The 17,910-nt window shown below is 41.7% G+C and overlaps 1 protein-coding gene across 2 annotated transcripts in view; it reads right to left on the bottom strand.

The window, feature by feature from the left end:
• The window catches only part of thada (THADA, armadillo repeat containing), a 127,618-nt gene that overhangs the window by 40,922 nt on the left and 68,786 nt on the right, over positions 1-17,910 (bottom strand). For both annotated transcript variants that reach the window (XM_023963169.1, XM_023963170.1), the window contains exons 30-31: positions 13,884-13,987; positions 4,141-4,223 (exon numbers count right to left, since the gene is read on the bottom strand). In XM_023963169.1, the coding sequence (XP_023818937.1) occupies positions 4,141-4,223; positions 13,884-13,987 (187 nt within the window). The remainder of the gene's footprint in view (positions 1-4,140; positions 4,224-13,883; positions 13,988-17,910) is intronic.

Genomic DNA, 17,910 nt, shown 5'->3' with positions numbered 1-17,910 from the left:
AACACATCTCATCTGGCTCCACCATCATCTGCTGGCACACTAATAGAAAGACATTCAAATCCAGCAAACTTGCTTGCACTTTTGTGGGCTTTTTTCCCCCTCGCTCTCTTCCTCTTTCAAACCCAGCTTTTCAGCTCTGTGTGGCTGGAAAGAAAAGAAAACGTAGGCTGGCAGAGGTGGAGAAAAGGATGGAGGGAGGGAGTTTTTTTAATTGAGTCTGTGTGGATCAAAGTGGCGGGGCAGCGCACAAAGACCAGTGTTCAGCCCGGAGGAGCTGGCTGCTGAAGGCAATGTTCCTACTTACTGTAGGGTGCCAGTTAGAAACGGAAAAAAAAGGAAAATACTGAAAAAGAGGATTGTTCTCTTCCTCCGCCCTTGTGCCAGGCACTCCTGGGATCCTGCAGTTTCTTTACTTTACAAACCTGTGGCTTTTTCAACTTGGTGTCTGATTTGTCTGTGCAACGCAAACATATACAAAAGACGAGGAACTCAAAGAAATGAAATGATGAATAAAGGAAAGAGAAAGCAGCTCCACCACAGAGCCTCTGACTGATGAGGCTCAAGACAGACTTATGATAATAATAGAGGCATTAGAGGGCTGCCAGCCAGAGGGTGCATACTTTGTTATGTAAGGAGCAGCGCCAGGCCAGGCCCTCCATCTACATGCTTGCTTGAAGAATTCCTAAATAATTCCACCGTCAGGACGGCCATGTGTGCAGCACATGGTCAGCCAAGAACGCCAGAGCCCGCCCTCTTCTCCAAGCAACACTCCTCTATAAACTGGGTCAGAGGCACAATCCCGCCATCTGTCAGACGATACGCCCGCTTTTGGTTTCACATACCATCACCACAGAGACCCCTGAAGATCTGTGCACACACACTCTACACAAACACCGAGGGGGGGAGGTGGTCCCTTTGAACCGCCAGAGACCAAAAGCCAACCTTCTGTCAACAGTAAATCTAAACAGAAAGTGCAGCGGCGCACGGACGGGGCCGTCTGCTCCGATGAAAAAGGGTCCAGAGTGAAAGTCAGAGAGCGGTTGCTGCCAGCCAACTGTGCCGCAAGAAGAGCTGACAGTTTGGACTGCAGCCACCAGAACCAACGGGAAGTCATGTTCTAAACCAGACAAAGATGAAAAGATGATTTAGTCAGCACTTTCCTCACACAATATTAAAGAGCCATCTGGGTCGATTTGTTACTGACCACAACCCAGTAGGAGCCACAACGTCCATTTAGAAAAATAAGACTGATTTGGATCTATGTTAATGTTACTATTAAGAAAAAACTAAACTATTGTATTTTGCATAATTAAAATGTAAACATAAAGAGAAAATAGTCTTTTTTTCAAAATATGAAATAGTTTAGAACTTTTGACAGAGGTTCACATGACTTCCTTTCAAAGTAAAAGACTTCCTGTGTCACACAGGATCATCTTATTACAGCAACTGAAGTGGCAGGTAGAGGTATGTCAGCAGTGATTTAAAAAAAAGGTTTATTTTACAATTTGTCGTACATCTCCAAAAATTCAAAATATTAGAGGAAAATAAGTGACCCTTACTGTTTTGCTTTAAACCAGAAGGAAAACTCAAAATCCTTGAATTTGTTCAAGAAAGAAAATCTGTTTTATAGTCCAGTTTGCCTTAAGTATGAATCCTGGTTGAGCTTACTGGCCTCTAACTGCTTTTCTGTGGTGAACAGTCTGTCAAAATAGTTCAACTCCAAGGCCGAATCACTTGATGGATTGTTGGACAACTATGTGTTCAATGGTCAGGAGCCTTGCAGAGTGATACATTTTTACTTTACAGTTATTAAAATTAAAACCTTTTATGTTTCATCAACCAAAGAGCCCAACTAGAGGGTTAAAAGAGCTGCATGTGGCTCCAGAGGCTCAGCTTGCAGAACCCGGGTCTGGTAGTTGTAACTGTTCCATCCTGGAAACCTGGACTGTCTTAAAATGATGAGAAATGAGACTCAACAGACACCATGAGACAATGGACACCAGCTGAACCCCATCACGCTATTGGCCTTCGTACCCCAACAGACGGGTGTCCAACACAAGTAAGAGCTCGGATATTTGAACACCGTCTGTTTTAATCACACCGTTCGTCAGAGTGAAAACAACCTTATGACCACTTTCCATGGATCATTGTTGACTACATCAGTGTTTTTCAACCAGTGTGCCGCGGCACACTAGTGTGCTGTGGGAGATGTTCAAGTGCGCTGTGGGAAATTGCCCTCATTCACTGATCTAAAAACATTTTCCATCTCCAGGAAATCAGCTCTTTGTTCATCCAAACAGGCCCTGATAAAACACTGAGTAGTTAGGAATATGAAAGATCTTAAAATGACTTTTTCTTTGTGTTTATTTAATTCTGTTAAAGACATTTTGACAAGAATCACGGTACCGCGATATAGGTGCAGCTATAACTGTGTAAGGAAAAGTCCCGCCCCTTTAACTGTCTCCGCCAATCATTCTTGAAGGCTTAATCACATGTCATCAGTCTGACCAATCAGAAGTGCTCAAAGTCTTCACTTCCTTGTTCTTAATTCTGCTGATAAAGTCGCTCAGTTCTAACAAAAATACCAGCTAAAGCTCGTCTTTAGTTCATCTCAGAAAAAAACAGTCGCAACTTCCTGCTTTTTCTGCCACAATTATCACAAAAATGCACGTGAGATTGCGGGGGGGTCTGTCGATCAATACACACCATGAATTTCTGCTTTTTTTTTTTTGGATGCTGGTGTGCCGCGGGATTTTTGTCAGGGTTAAAGTGTGCCGTGGCTCAAAAAAGGTTGAAAAACACTGGACTACATAATGATACAGCTAACACTCTTTATCCTATCTTTCCTAAACATTTAGGTAAATGTGCAAAAAGAATAGTTCTAAAGATAATACAACCGTAGCGATGATGAGATCTGCTGCTGACTGAGTGGCCGTGCTTTTAGCAATGTGCTATAACTTGATCCCTGTCCAAATATTCCGCCACATGGATGCTGCAGGCCAACCCCTCCCCTCTGTGTTGTGCTATCTAGTAAAAGTAAAGAATGCCTGGCAGTGTCTGCATGGAGTAGGGAACACCCTTTCTCGTTCAGGAACCATCGACTGTTACTAGAAGAAGGCCTGAGAAATTTGCAGTAGATCTAAATTCAACATAAAAATAACTTTCTACATCGAGTTATAGGTTCAAGTTAAGAAACAAAGTAGACTATGATCAACTTATTAAGCATCACAGTGAGGGGAAAAATGAAGAACCCATACGGCATTCCTGCGTCTCATCTACTTCAACCCTTAAGTAATGTTTGAGTGTTCTCTTGTAAAGGAACAGCTTTCTATAACTTTTTTTATTTCACTGTATAAGTCTGAAAATTGTAAGTTTATTGGTTATCATCTTACCAGGGTATGTCAATGTTTAATACTTTGGTTCATGTTTTACTTTATGCCCATAGAAATCAAATACACGTTGAGATTTACTTTTTCAAGTCTCTTTCTAAGAGCTTAAGTCAAATAGTCAACAGTGTTGTGTGGATGTTGGCTTTGTAGAGTTTTTAGGACTTTCAGATTAACAAAAAAAATTGTATTGTTAGATTCCTCTGGGGTAAGGTAACTGTTAAAAAGAATAAATTATTACTTTGTGCACAACTTTGCCAAAAAATATGAATACATTTAGTTTTGTGTTTAACGTGTGTTTGGAACATGACTGTCTTTGTCTAGCTTTAAGGTTTTTGCACATTCTCCCCATTTAATAAGTTAGTACAACTAAAACTTGTTTTGAATGAATTTTGCTACACATTTACCAGAGAACTTTTTGAAAACGAAATGTCAAACACCATTTTCTTTATCATTTTAATTAAGTGACAGAAAAAGCGGTGTTGAAGAAGAAAATGAAAAAGCATTTTGGTGGATTGTTTTTTTATTTTAATTTTGAGTCAAAAAATGCAGCTTCATTTTGAAAATGAAAAAGCATTTCTGGTTTTGACTTTTATTTTTAATGATGCTACAGAATCCATAGAATAATACCCCAAACATCAAAGCATTATTGCCACAAAACCAATGTGACTGGACCAAAAGCTGAGTGGATCCTTCTTCAATGACCAGACTTTATAGCCATCATGGCCTATGAGGAAATCAGTGATTCGCTCACCTTGCAGAAGGTTGATCTTCTGCCCACATAGACACAACACCACATTCAAATAGGCTCCTCTGGTCACCAAACAGCCATTCTGCCTGAGAGAGAGAGAAAAAAAAACAGGCCCTTATCTTGGATGTGATCCCTAAAACTGATGACAATCATCCAAACCTCAGTCAGTTCTAGAGTGGGTTGGGAAAAGCACTCTTGAACTTTATGCAGTGAAGGATGTCTTTTATAGAGGAGAAGGCTGCTTAAATGTCCCAAACCCACTTACTGATGTAGACAGATAAAACTGCAGCCTCCAGTCATCGATCATCTGTTTTCTATTAAGATCACAGCTTCGGGTTTTCTTCAGAAACAGGCTCATGTCTCATGGTAAACAACTGAATCAGGTTACTCCACATTCAGTGAATCCACTGGAAGAGCGGCCTTGTAGTGCAGCCGACAATGACGTCTGTGTGTGATAAATTGATATTCCTAACTCGAGGCACAAGACAGCTGATCAGAAGTTTTTTTTTATGAAGACTTATACCGGTAAATCTGGACCATGTCAGGGGAAGAAAACTGTGTACAGAGATCAGAAATCTTGGGTCTTGGTGCGGCATAGATCTGGTGTTATTGCCAACTGTGCCAGGGCTCACATTTCTAAAGTTGTGTCATGTTTGCATGTTAATTGCTGAATAAAAAGGCTCAGTGTAGATCAAACTGCTGCAACACAGTGCTCCACAACCTTTCTCTGGCCGCGGACCGGTTCAATAGGATATTTTCACAGAGCAGCTTGTGCAAAGTTAGCTAGTTAGTTTAGTTTAGTTTTCTTTTCCACAATGTGTCCCAAACAACAAATCACCTCACAATTAAACGTGGAAAAAATGGACACCCCCGAAGCAGACGCTTATTATCCGCCATTAAAGAATAAAAATGAGTGGCGGAAAAGAAAAATCTAATGATAAATAAATAAAAGAATAAATTAAGAAATTTGATGGTAATATAAGAGGAAAGTGTTGGTATAAAAGTCAATAGGATTGAGCAACATAAATTCAGATGCATATTCACAAACAGAGAGAAATAACAGAGACAGCAATAAGTGGTTTCGGCCGCAGCAACATTATATACAATAAGTTGACACTAATTACAATTTTAGTTTCCTTTTGAATATGTATATTGCAGCAGACTGTTTGACATCATTGTTTAAATTATTCCAAATTTGTGGACCTCTAGTGACCTCAAAGCTGATGTTTTTTAGCTTCCAGTTTCTCTGAACTTTTCAGGGTGAAGTTGATCTTGGTCTTCTGTAAAAACTCTGCAAATGCTTTAAATTTTTCATTTGTATTTTTTTTTAAATTCAGACAAAAAAACACACTCAGACAAAAATGGACTCTAAAACTGATATTTTCCAAAAAGAATCATAAATGGGAATCCACCATTTGAGCAACTTTATTAGCAACATCCTCATAACATTAGACAGCCGGTTGCTGAATAATATCCATTATTATTATTATGGTCTGTTGTAGTAAATCCATATTTGGAGGAATGACTCTTGGTTTTCGTGTTAAATCCTGCTTTCTTTTATTTTGAAGTCAAAAGGTCTTCTTCTGTTTCCTCAATGATTCTTTTCTGCCAAAACAAACTTTCCAAATATGTTTGGTTTTTGCTTGCTTTAGGGGTTTCGATTTAGCGTTGTGTGCAGCCCCTTCAAGAAAGTAGAGGATGCCTGTTCACGATGTCGTTGAACGGATGCACGGAAGCCCCCTCAAACTGTAGGTGGCAGACATGTGCTTGTTATTAAAAGAAAAGGAAGAAAAAAAAGAAGCCCCTCCCTGTCATCCAGTGTGAACGCCATGGACTAAATGCACTCTTTGAACGTATACTGGGCTGCATGGTGGCGCAGTGGTTAGCGCTCTTGCCTCACAGCAAGAAGGCCCCCGGTTCAAGTCCCGGCTGGGGGACATGAAAATGGGGGACCTTTCTGTGTGGAGTTTGCATGTTCTCCCCGTGTATGCGTGGGTTTTCTCCGGGATCTCCGGCTTCCTCCCACCGTCCAAAAACATGCTACATAGGTTGATTGGCAACTCTAAATTGACCATGGGTGTGACTGTGAGAGTGAATGGATGTGTGATTGAGGATATTCTACCCTGGGACAGACTGGCGACCAGTCCAGGGCATCCCTTACCTACGCCCAAGTGGCCGGGATAGGCTCCGGCAACCCCGTGACCCCGAAAGGGAAAAACGGTCAAGAAGATGAATGAATGAATGAATGAATGAATGAATGAACGTATACTCTGTGTACCCAAACGTATTTAAAAAGTTTCTTTTTGCAGAAAAAGAATCAGTGAGGAAACAGAAGAAGAGCCTCTGACTTCAAAATAAAAGAATGCTACATCAAACAGACATAAATTGTGTGGACGTTACTTCACAGGGAAGTTGGCAGAAGCTACTCAGCAAATGATCACAATAAAAGAAATATTTTCATATTTTTTGTAAACCCTTGAGACTGTGAGATCAAATCCACATCTGGTTCACACCCCATGATCCCCCCCCCCCCCACTAAGCACAAGTGTTGAACCACCAAATGTTTCCTGGGAACAGCTGACTACAGCTCACTGCTCCCTCAGGATATGGGTCAAATGCACTCATATAGGTCTGATCTATTAATATTAAAATCCCCTAGAATTTGAATTTTCAATCATTAACATTCAGATTTCATGTCAATAAAATATTTATGAATCAGTTTCTTAAGTTTAAACATATCAGTGTAAAAGATCACTAACAACATTAGTAATTTCACTGCTCTGTGTGCTGTTTTTTTCTAGCCCTTCTCATGCCGCGTATTTCATTTAATTCAATTCAATTCAACTACCTTTTTTAATCCCAGAGGGGCAATTCTATTTGTAAGTGCAGGGAGTGGCTTGAAAATTTACCCCAAATAGGGGCATAAAAAACAAACAAACAAAAACTCTACAGCACTATAATTCCTCAATATGAGGAGAGGCCCAATATTACCCAATAATGAAAGTAGTATATCACTATCTTTATATTTATCTCTATATCCATATGTGAGACCTCAGACCTCTCAGTCCAGTGAAGCAAAGTGCTAGGAACATCTAAGATACTGCAGGACCCTCAAGCTCCCAGGACTCTGGCAGAGGACCCGAGTTTGGGTGAGAAACCATCCGCGGAGGGAGAGAGGGGCGTTTTTTTTATTTACGTACAATAGGAAATAACAAGATAACACAAAGTGACATAGTATTTGTGTTAATTTAGTTTAATTGCACTGTTAGCGGGACTGTAAGTCAGTGTAAAGCAGCTGGACCGCCCAGGTTGTCTTCCTCCTCTGTGTTTTGCAGGAATCTGAAGTCTTGCTATTTGAGGGGAGCCACTCAAACTCATGATGCAGAACATGGGAGGGGTCTAGGAGGATTCTACGGGCTTTTATTCTTGTCTGCTGATCACATTAAGTGACAAGTGTTCCGATCGACATGCCCGATGATTTTTGAGCAGACTTTTAAAGTGTTTGTTTTTGTTTTGTACAGTTAGTGAGGGAATCCCAGGAGATGGACAAGAAGGTTTTTACATTTTCAATGAAGGCATAGTAGAATCTGGTCAGAATGTCAAGTCTGTCAAGTCAAGTTCCAAAAGATTGTAATTTTCTCAGGTGGTATGGTCTCTTAAAATAGCCAGCGTGTTTGAGGAGAACCTCAGCAGGTCATCACAGATTGTTCCCAGGTCTTTGTACTCTTTGACAATCTTCACATGTTCTCCACAAAGGATGATGGGGTCTGACTTAACCAACTGTCTCTTTCTGGGGGAGAAGGTTACAGTACTATAATCTCTTTTGTTGTGCTAATGTTGAGCTCAAGATGAGAGTTTTCACACCACTCCATGAAGTCCTGCATAGCTGAGCTGTGATGCTGAGGTTGGTTGGAAGACAAGAGACAGGAGGACTGCATCATCAGCAAATGTGTCAATATGACAGTTCTGATGGGCAGATCGTCAGTTGTCTGTGTACAGAATAAAGAGGAGAGAAGACACAGCCCAGAGGAGAGCCTGTGGATGGGTAGATGGTGTCAGACAAGCATTTATTCACTAACACACTGATCTGTTTGTGTGGAAGTCCAAGATCCACCGACTGAGGAGGTGGTCGATATTGAAGCGCGTGATAAGCTTCTCAGCGAGGATGTGTGGTTGCATGGAGTTGAAAGCCAATGAGAAGTCTGCAAACAGGAGCCTGGCTGGGGTGTTGGGCCTCTCCAGATGCTTATGGTTGGTATTCAAGATGAAGATCTTTGCATCATCAACCCTCTGCCAGTAAGCAAACTGAAGTGGGTCCATCATTGGGTCGGTTTGCTTTGTGATGTGGCCATTCATGATCCTCTCCACTGACTTCATGGCCAGGGATGTGAGAGCCACGGGACGGACATCATTCAGGATCTTAGGTTTGCTTTTTTTTTTTTCACGGGGATTACTGTCGAGTGTTTTCAACAAGTAGGCACCATGCCACTGGACAGAATGCTCTGGAACAGATGCAGAAACACCCCCCTAGTTGCTCAACACCTTGCTACGGTGTACGGCCGCAGATGTTGTCTGGTCCTTGAACTGAGTTCCCTTTTGTCCTTCTAAGGGCCCTCAGCACCTCTGTTGTGTTTATGGTAAGGGGAGAGCGATGAGTTTTAAGTGAGAAGATGACTAAATTCTTCAATTATCTCTTTGATTTTCTTTTGCTCTTTGCCCCTCAGCGTTTGTGACCCTTATTTTAAGGTGGACCAGTTTCCACCAGGGATTTGACCAACCTTTACACTCGTCAGAAGAACCAGGCCATTGGAGAGAACAAACTCTGGTGAGGACTAAACGCACCAGAGAAATGGCACACAAAGGAAAAACCCCCAAGACTTTAGGACCATGTCTCAGTTTCAATGTGAAACTTAATTTTAGACACAAAACTGAGATATAAAAAAGAGAAATGATTGCACCGACAAGGTTCCTAGTACAGACAGATCAGTTTTAAGTGGTTTGCTGAAATGTAGTTCATGTGGTCATAATATAATAGGATAATCCATGGGAGTATTTACATGCTGCGGTCCAAACAAGAAGTCCGTTATCTGCAGGTCAACAGATCGTAGGATAAGATACACAGAGGCACAATGATGTGTTTCATATAAGGGTCCATCCCTTAAGACAAAGAATGTGAGAGCATCTCATGAGATGCCTCCAGCTGCTCCAGGACAGTAACTTCTCCACTACACACAAATAAACACGCTTGAAACCAGGGTTCTGTTAAATTTACATAATCTTATCATTGATTTTACATCAGTGACTTAAAAAAAAGCAGCTCCCTTTCATTTTTGCCATAATCTGCAGAGTTCATTATATGAGAATAGTGATGTGTGTGTTACAATCTGCCTGGTGGGACAGTGTGAAAGGTTAATGTGATGTTTTCATGGCTAGGTATTAATAAAACCCAAAGCCTGCCACCAATTCTCTGCACGCTGCATGCACACTCAACACAAGATACAGCAAAGTGGGTGGACTTAACTGCACTTTCTGGGAATATTTAATTTAAACCTGATAAAAAAAAAGATATGACCAAATATGTGTTGCTGTTCTTTTATTTGTTTTTTAAAGTTTAATGAATTGTAAATTAAAACTTTTGAATTTATCATGGTCCCCAACAAATAACGCGTTTTTTTTTAAATAAAAAAATGAACAAAAAAAGGATGAAATATTGGAAAAACTCTGGCCTAATGATTTAGAATGCATTAAGAGACGCTTTATTTTTCTCATTTCCATTGACATTTTTCCCTGTTTTGCACCTTGACGCCTGATCCCCAGAGTTGTTGTGACGACTGACGACTCCCAAGACAAGATCAATACAGCTTACCTTTTCTTACTTCTTTTATCTTAAATTAGATAGTGATCAGCTATGATCTTTACAAAGCCATGTTTTTTCTTTTGCTTACTGGTCTGAAAAGTTCAAGTATATTTTAAGCAAATGTCATACATCATAGAGGAGCAGTTATCTTTGACAATTACCAGTTTCTTATCACCAATTTAAGCCCTATTGCCTCGTTTCCATGGAGCAGTACGGTATGGTCCACATTCCAGTGGTATTTTAAGCGTTTTCCACTTTAAAAATGGACCCATTTAGCCCGACCCCGTTGGTTGTAGGTCCATAGAAAAATGTAACGGACTCGTTAGTGTGGAGCTACTGTTGAAACCCGTTGATTGGCTAAAGGTTATCAATACAAAAGAAAGCGGCTGTATTCTACCAGCAATCTTCTCTCAAACAACATTTAATGCTTTATATCTACAAAGTTCCAAAAGCCAAGAGAAAAAAAATGAGCTCCTGCAGACCTCCATTGTTGTTGTGAGCTTCACCCCGCATGTGCTGCGACAGTCCAACTTTGACCGGAAACGCTCACCTGAAATGCCTGGACCATTCTGAACCGGACCGTACCATACCACTCAGTGGAAATGAGGCTTTAGTTACATGCACCTGTATGGGGGGTTGCCTGCTTTGGGTGCTGCAGGTTTTTGGGTTGTCTGCAGCTGTAGAGGAATGTAGAGAGGAGGGGCTGCATCTTAAGGAGAGGTTAGGTGTGTTTTGCAGTTCCCCTGACGTTGGTACGGCCACCTTAAGGGACTCCATAAAAATGGAACGTACCACTGTTGCGCATGTGGTCAGTGTATCGTTAAGTATTTGTTGTTATGATGTAAGTTACCTACATTTATGATGAACAGGTGATATGTAAGTGTTTTACTTATGTTTGAATTACGCTTTGAGGGTTTACTTTCCTCATCTAACAGTCAGGCCGTATGCTAGGAGCATGTATTTTTCCTGTGAACAGCACTAATGGGTTGCTTGCACAGAGTGCAAGGTTTTTGTCGGGGTAGAAAGACAATTCTGTATGACCCACCACCTACGTCACCCTTACATGTCATTTAAGAGTTGGCTATGACCAGTCACCTGCAGCATACCCGTAGAAAAACTGTGCATGAACGTTTTCACTTACGGGTTCACCCGTAGGTTGCCTACTTTCGGGTGAATGCAGGGGACAGCCTGTCGAAGAGTTGCTTCATGTTTTTGCAACTCTAAATTGAAATTATTACATTTTGATCGATTTCATCAGTCTTGCATGCTTTTGACCCTTAGACTTATTTATTTCTAGCTAAACAAACAACTAAACTACATTCCACCTAACTTTGAGCCACAGCATTTAAAACAAGCTGAGGTCTAATTACAGACTGAGCCACTACAGAAGCCTACGACATAGTCCACACAATTTAGACTCGTTTTGTCAACAGTGACAAAGATCATTGTGAAGGAGACAAAGATTCAAGTTTACATCAGTGTTAGTCTGTGAAATGCTTCAACTCATCACAAACAAGGAGCAAGACATTCATTTCTACTGGCTTTGGTTGTCACAGTGAGTCTGTTTAATGCAGTTTTATTTATCTTGTACTAAATATTTAACAGAGGAAATGTTTGTTTCTCAAATTGGGCTGTTTTGCCCTAAAAATAAAAGGGGACACCTGGTGGTGACATGGTGAACTGCACTGGCTCCACTTCCCTTTCATTTAAACCAGCATTAAAAAGGAAATGTAAACGTTGAACAAATCAAATGAATCCCATTTTACCACACCTTAATGTGGAATGGGGTCTTTAGTCAAACTGCTCTTTGTGTCACAGGTCAGAGCTAGGGATGGGTACCGTGCCCCGGTATTGAACCAGCCCTGGGGCCGCATTCTTCAAGACCGCAGTATCATTAAGATCTGACCTGAACGGTTCTGCTATCGGTACTGGAGAAGTTACTTTTTCTTTTTTCTTTTTTGTGTCCCACAAAATATAAGCGTTATCTGCCATATTTAACTCACCAAGTCAGTCAACTTTTCGTTAATTAATGATGATATTAATTGCGGTATTCTCGTTGAAGCGGAGAGCTCTGTCTGTCTATTTGTGTGCACGGGGGGCGGGGCTGTTTTCAGACAGCACGCGCCGCCCGCACACACACAAGACAAGGCAGCGCACACACAGTCAGTGGCGATCTTGTAGGGTACACGTGAGCGCCCTAGACTAAGAACTACCGTTTCTGCGTAAAAATTATTAAGTTTGCCTACCATGCTGTCACCTTGCTACTATGACGACCGTATGTTGCGCTGTTTGTGCAGAACAGGCTGGGGCAGCGGGGGTGGGGGGGTGGGGGGGGGTGGCGTTAAAACCTTAACGATACTACTACTCTTATCGATACTGCCTATCGATCCGGTACTCTTAAAACGTTAACGATACCCATCCCTAGTCAGAGCACACTTGGATCAAAGTTTTATTGTGCAAATGTGGCACTGAATACATAAAATTGATGTTTCCTTTTGTATACCGAGGCTTAAATTAAACCACATTATTGCTGCTGACGGTCATTCCTTAACCCAGAAAAAATACTTTGATATAACTTATGAAACTGAGCTCTTATAATTTCCATATCTGATGAAGAGCAGAATGTTTTTTCTCACGATATCCTTAAGCGAAAAACATTAAAGAAAAGAATGTGTGTTATTGTTTGATATTATGGTTTGGAAACTTTGTTCTTCAATCTTTAAAGACTGTTTTACATCAGGACATTCAGCTTTGCCTAAAAATAAATCCTAACATGAAAGCAGACAATGATTTAGTAGAGTGGGAGCAGAAGGTTTAAAGCCCTTGGATGTATTTTTTCCAGTTAATTCTAAAAATCTGATTTCTTAAGGCTTGGAAACAAAATTTTTGTGGACAGTTTTCCATAAACTCCTCAGATTTGTTAAATGTCTTTTTTTAACAAAGACTTGGATCAGAAGGAGGCAACCAAGTTAAGAGCTGACCCTGTGAGGCTATCTGAAACTGAATTTATGCGCCTGAATGTGATGCAAATAACAACGAAAGCTGCTTAGATTGCCATCCAAACACAGGACAAAGGCTGTAATCGGAGGGTTTGAGGCCTGACATGTTGCCACAGAACCAGGGTCACCTGCAGTCTGCATCAGGAGCACTGGCAGCAACTGTTACAGTGCTGACAACAAGTCTCTTGAAGCCAGAAAAACTCCAAAATGACAAAAGCGAAACAAAATGACATGATGGTGCCATGCCAAACCAAACACTGCCTCACAGCGGACCAACAATGCACTCAACAGTTTTGGGACGGAGGCTGCTTCAAATTAGAGGTGCTCTGGCGGGGTTAGGTTTTCTTTTCCTGAAAAAACAGACATCCTCTGACCTCTGATGTCCTTTTGGGCGCAGGGGCTAGCGCTGCTGATCAAACGGACAGACGCTGGGCGCTCTGGTGAGCAAGAATTCACCTTGTCATCTTAATAAAGGCTCATCAGTGTAACCAAGCGGAGCTCGCAGGGCCAGCGGGTCTGACCCAGCAACCCTGAGCTATCTGCTGCCGGCCTGAACACAGCAGACTGTAGACCTGGGCCTGACCTCCGCCAGTCAAGATAGGGGGATGGCAGTTGGGTAAATTGTGCCCCCCCCTCCCGCTTGAAGCTTGGATCTTTATTGGGGTGGTGGAAGAAGGTAGGGGGGCTGCAGACGGGCCAGCAGGGCGGCCTCTTTGAAATGGAAGCCTGAACAGGACACGAAGCGGACGCAGCCAGTGAGGGGATGTACACTGAGACAAGGAGCTATTCTTTCAGGGAGCCAACTGAAGGAGTGGAGTGGATGCTTATCTGTGTTCATATTTGTATATGTGCACGTGTGTGTGCGGGGGGGGGGGGGGGGGTAGGGTTACCGAGAAGCGAGCCACATGTGCTGACAGAGGGCTTCGCCAATGCCACTGCTTTCTGGCAGGGGCCGGTGTGAGTCTATCTGGAAGGAGCGCAGTAGAAACAGCACCTGCAAACACACAACAAGAAACACAAAATTCACACATGCTGAGCCAGCGCCCATTACATTTAATCACATGAGGTCAAGAGAGGAAGAGCAGAGTCTGAAGCTACATACACACCAGGCATTTGACGAGCATTCTTGGGCGCGTGTTTTGGACTGTCCATCAGCGAGGGGGTTCTTGATCTTTTTCTACTATTTACTAGCACACGCCTGCCACCTACAGTTGGACATGGCTTGGTCCAAGATGTTGTAGCGGAGCCAATCTCGTGAATCCTGCACCAGGCTTTTTCTTTCACAGCTCCATTTCGATTTATGAAAGACTTGGTGTCATAGAAATTATACGCACATTTACAAAGACCTTTGATTGGAAGGGGGCACTTGAACCATAGGCTTGAACGTGTGTTGCCGAGGGCGGTGTGAAAGTAGCTTGTAAGTTTTGGATGGTGGGAACCTTCAACTGTTTGTTTAGAGTGTTCCTATGTCACCTTTGACCTCTGTCCAAAGACTTGAATCAGATAAACAGAGATTAATAGAAGTTAGTACTGATAGTACTAACAAACTCCAAAGTTTGTTTCATTTTTCAAAACAATTCTTCACATCATCTTTCACAAAAGATTAATACTGACTGGCATAATTCGGGCCCTCTTACACTGATCAAGTCTCATCTTCATGGTTCCTCTTTGGTTGTCTAACTCAGTGTTTTTCAACCAGCGTGCCGCGGCACACTAGTGTGCCGTGGGAGATGGTCAAGTGTGCCGTGGAAAATTGCCCTCATTAACTGATCTAAAAACATTTCCCATCTCCAGGATTTCAGCTCTGTGTTCATCCAAACAGGCCCTGATAAAACACTGAGGAGTTAGGAATATAAAAGATCGTAAAATACTTTTTCTTTGCGTTTATTTTATTTTATTAAAGACATTTTGATAAGAATGACGGCAGCGCGATTCAACTGCAGCTCCGGCTGTATTTAGGAAAAGTCCCGCCCCTTTAACTGTCTCCACCAATCATTCTTGAAGGCTTAATCACATGTCATCAGTCTGCCCAATCAGAAGTGGTTAAAGTCTTCACTTCCTTGTCTCGATTTAGCTCGTAAAGTCGCTCAGTTCTAACAAAAATACCAGCTAAAGCTCGTCTTTAGCGGTGTAGCTTTCCACAGAATCCAGTATCAGACCGTGGAACAAGTAAACAAAACCATGAAGCTCCGAAAAGCGATCTCCGCCGGCCGTTTTTATGCACTACATCTCCCATGATGCATTGGGTTGTGAGAGTGACAGCGTAAAAGGAGTTCTGTTGTTAAACGTCTTGAAAACAACGAACACACATCAAACTTTTTTTTTTAAATCTTCTAACTTAACTTTTATTGCATCTTTTAAAAAAACAACTGCAGCTTCCAGCTTTTTCTGCAATAATTATCACAAAAATGCATGTGAGATTGTGGAGGGGCTGTAGATCAATACAGACTATGAGTTTCTCCTTTTTTTTTTTTTTTTGGATGCTGGTGTGCCGCGGGATTTTTTTTAAGCTTAAAGTGTGCCGTGGCTCAAAAAAGGTTGAAAAACACTGGTCTAACTCAAACCTCATAGTTTTTAGACAGTCCCTCATCATTGCTGGTGTGCCATTGCTCTGTTCTGAAACCCTTTCATTTGATCATTCTTTAATTTGGTCGATATTTCTTATTTATTTCATGTACATTTTTTTTACAGTTTAAACAAATGTTCATTAGAATATTTTAATTGAGCTTTTGTTTAACATTTTATTATTCATTTATTTGTATACTTTGGTGGCTAGGTGTCTATAAAACATATTTTCTAGTATAGTATTTTGCCACTAGCAAACACAGATTCATCATCATAACCCTTTAACACCGGTTATTCTGAAATTGAGTGATGCAACTGCATTCTCACAGCCGCTTGCATCATCTCTGTTCTACCACAACCTTTCCCCTCAAAGTTTCCTTCCATTAACTTACCACAATGGAGGGAACAGAACATCTTCCCAGACATATCAGAAATATTCAAATCTTTAAATCAGGAGTAACTTTCTATTGGTATTCTTCAATCTTGTTCTAAAACAGCCGCTGATTCATTCCTTTCTAGCCTCTCTTATTCAAGTTGCAGCTATTAGTAGTTACCTGGATTCACTGTGACCAGTCAACCAGAATCTGGAATCAACCAGTCAGTCCATTTAGCAGCTAGACTTTGGTTTTGGTATGAAGCTAACATTCTTTTTCCTGCAAACAGAGACTCTTGAAGATGGATGAAAACACCTGTTCTTGAAAGAAAATGTTCCCTGTGAGAGAAAGGCTGAGTCAGTCAGCAGCAGGTGGACTCGTGGTCGAAGGCGTTCGGAGGCGAAGACATTGACTGGCCTGCCTGCCTGCTGGGGTGTGTATTCTGGGCTTTGGTAAGTATACTCTTTAAGCTGGGGCTGTAGCCACAGACCAGTAGGAAGCCATTCATTACACCGTGCAGGGAAGGCAACGTGGGGAAAAACCAAGCCGACCACGTAGCACCAAGTATGGCCACTGAGTCCTGGCCTGCCCCGGCTTTGCTCCTGCAATCTCCACGCCCAGGCAACACCCACTGGCTCGCACAAACAGCTTTCACACCCCAAATGCCTTCTTCTGCTTCTTGCTGTCACTCACCAAGGGCTTTTCTAGCTACAAGGAGCTGCTTACCAAACCAAATACTGAACACTTCCAAGTGAATCCACGGACAGGAAGTGCTCTGGGGGATCAGACACACTCTCTGGAGTCTGTAATAATTTGTACAGCTTTTCATTCATGGAAGCATGTGACCAAAAGCAAAAGTCTAGGAACTTGTTCACTATTCTAAGTTCTGAGTGCTTCGTTGGCAGGTTGCCCGTTCACGCTTCACCTGTGGGCAAATTTACATGTTTGGATTTCAACCGTCTTCTGTCACAGTCTTGTTTGTCAAGGGAGGACTAAATAAATGGAGAAAAGTTTCATTACCTCATATGTTTTTAATGTATTGTCACTGGCAGAAACAATCTTAGTTACTTGTGGGAGGATCTTTAGATCCCAATGTAAATCAGCATCACAACCACAGTCCGGTGTGATGTAACGTGGACCGCCTAATTAATTCAGTGCTGCTTCTTTTGAAACTTCAATTCTCTCAGAAGATGGGACCGGCCAAAAATGGCATCGGATCAACATGATCTGCGCCGGCCTCCTCACTGCTCAGCGCTGCTACACCTCATCTGAGAGTCTGGGAAGTCCCTGCATGGGAGGGAGGCTCAACCGGATGGATCCAGCTCGGCTTGGAGTAATATTTATAGACAACACTGCCTCCCTCCTGCTTCTCCGAGGGAGGAGATGCGGGGATCTCAGAACGATCTCAGAAGGCTAAAGAGAAATTGGCACAAAGGCTGAAGCTTTGGATTGAACTCTTTAGGCGTTTCTGAATGTATTTTTATTTCATGTCAATACTGGCAGAACCAGTAATTCACCGTTACTGGTTCTGCCCTTTGTTTCACTCCTGCAGATGTATCTTTAACAATAAATACACTTTACAGAACTAACATTCTGCCATCAGCTGTCCCAGCACTCATTATGAGACAGAATAGAATGAGATAAGCCAATTAGAAGAAGAATCATTTTTTATTGTCTTCACTGAACCCACGAATTAAATGCTATACCTGATGAGACCCAGGTGATTTTATGTAATCTACAATGAATGAGAATACATCAATCAAATATTGCTCTAAAAACAATTTCTTTTCTTTTAATTGAACAACATAGTTGTATTATTTTGTGGAACGTTGTGTATTGGGATTTACTAATAAATATCAATTTGACTTTATTATTACAATTTCAGGATGTAAACTGGACTAAATCAACTGTCATGTGAACCTTTGAGCTACAATTTTGTGAATTTTGAAGGAAAAAAAAAGGAAATGCTGCAATCTGC

This window comes from Oryzias latipes, chromosome 15 (genome assembly GCF_002234675.1).
Source record: "Oryzias latipes chromosome 15, ASM223467v1".
NCBI lineage: Eukaryota > Metazoa > Chordata > Actinopteri > Beloniformes > Adrianichthyidae > Oryzias > Oryzias latipes.
This window is presented reverse-complemented; position numbering and strand designations above follow the sequence as displayed.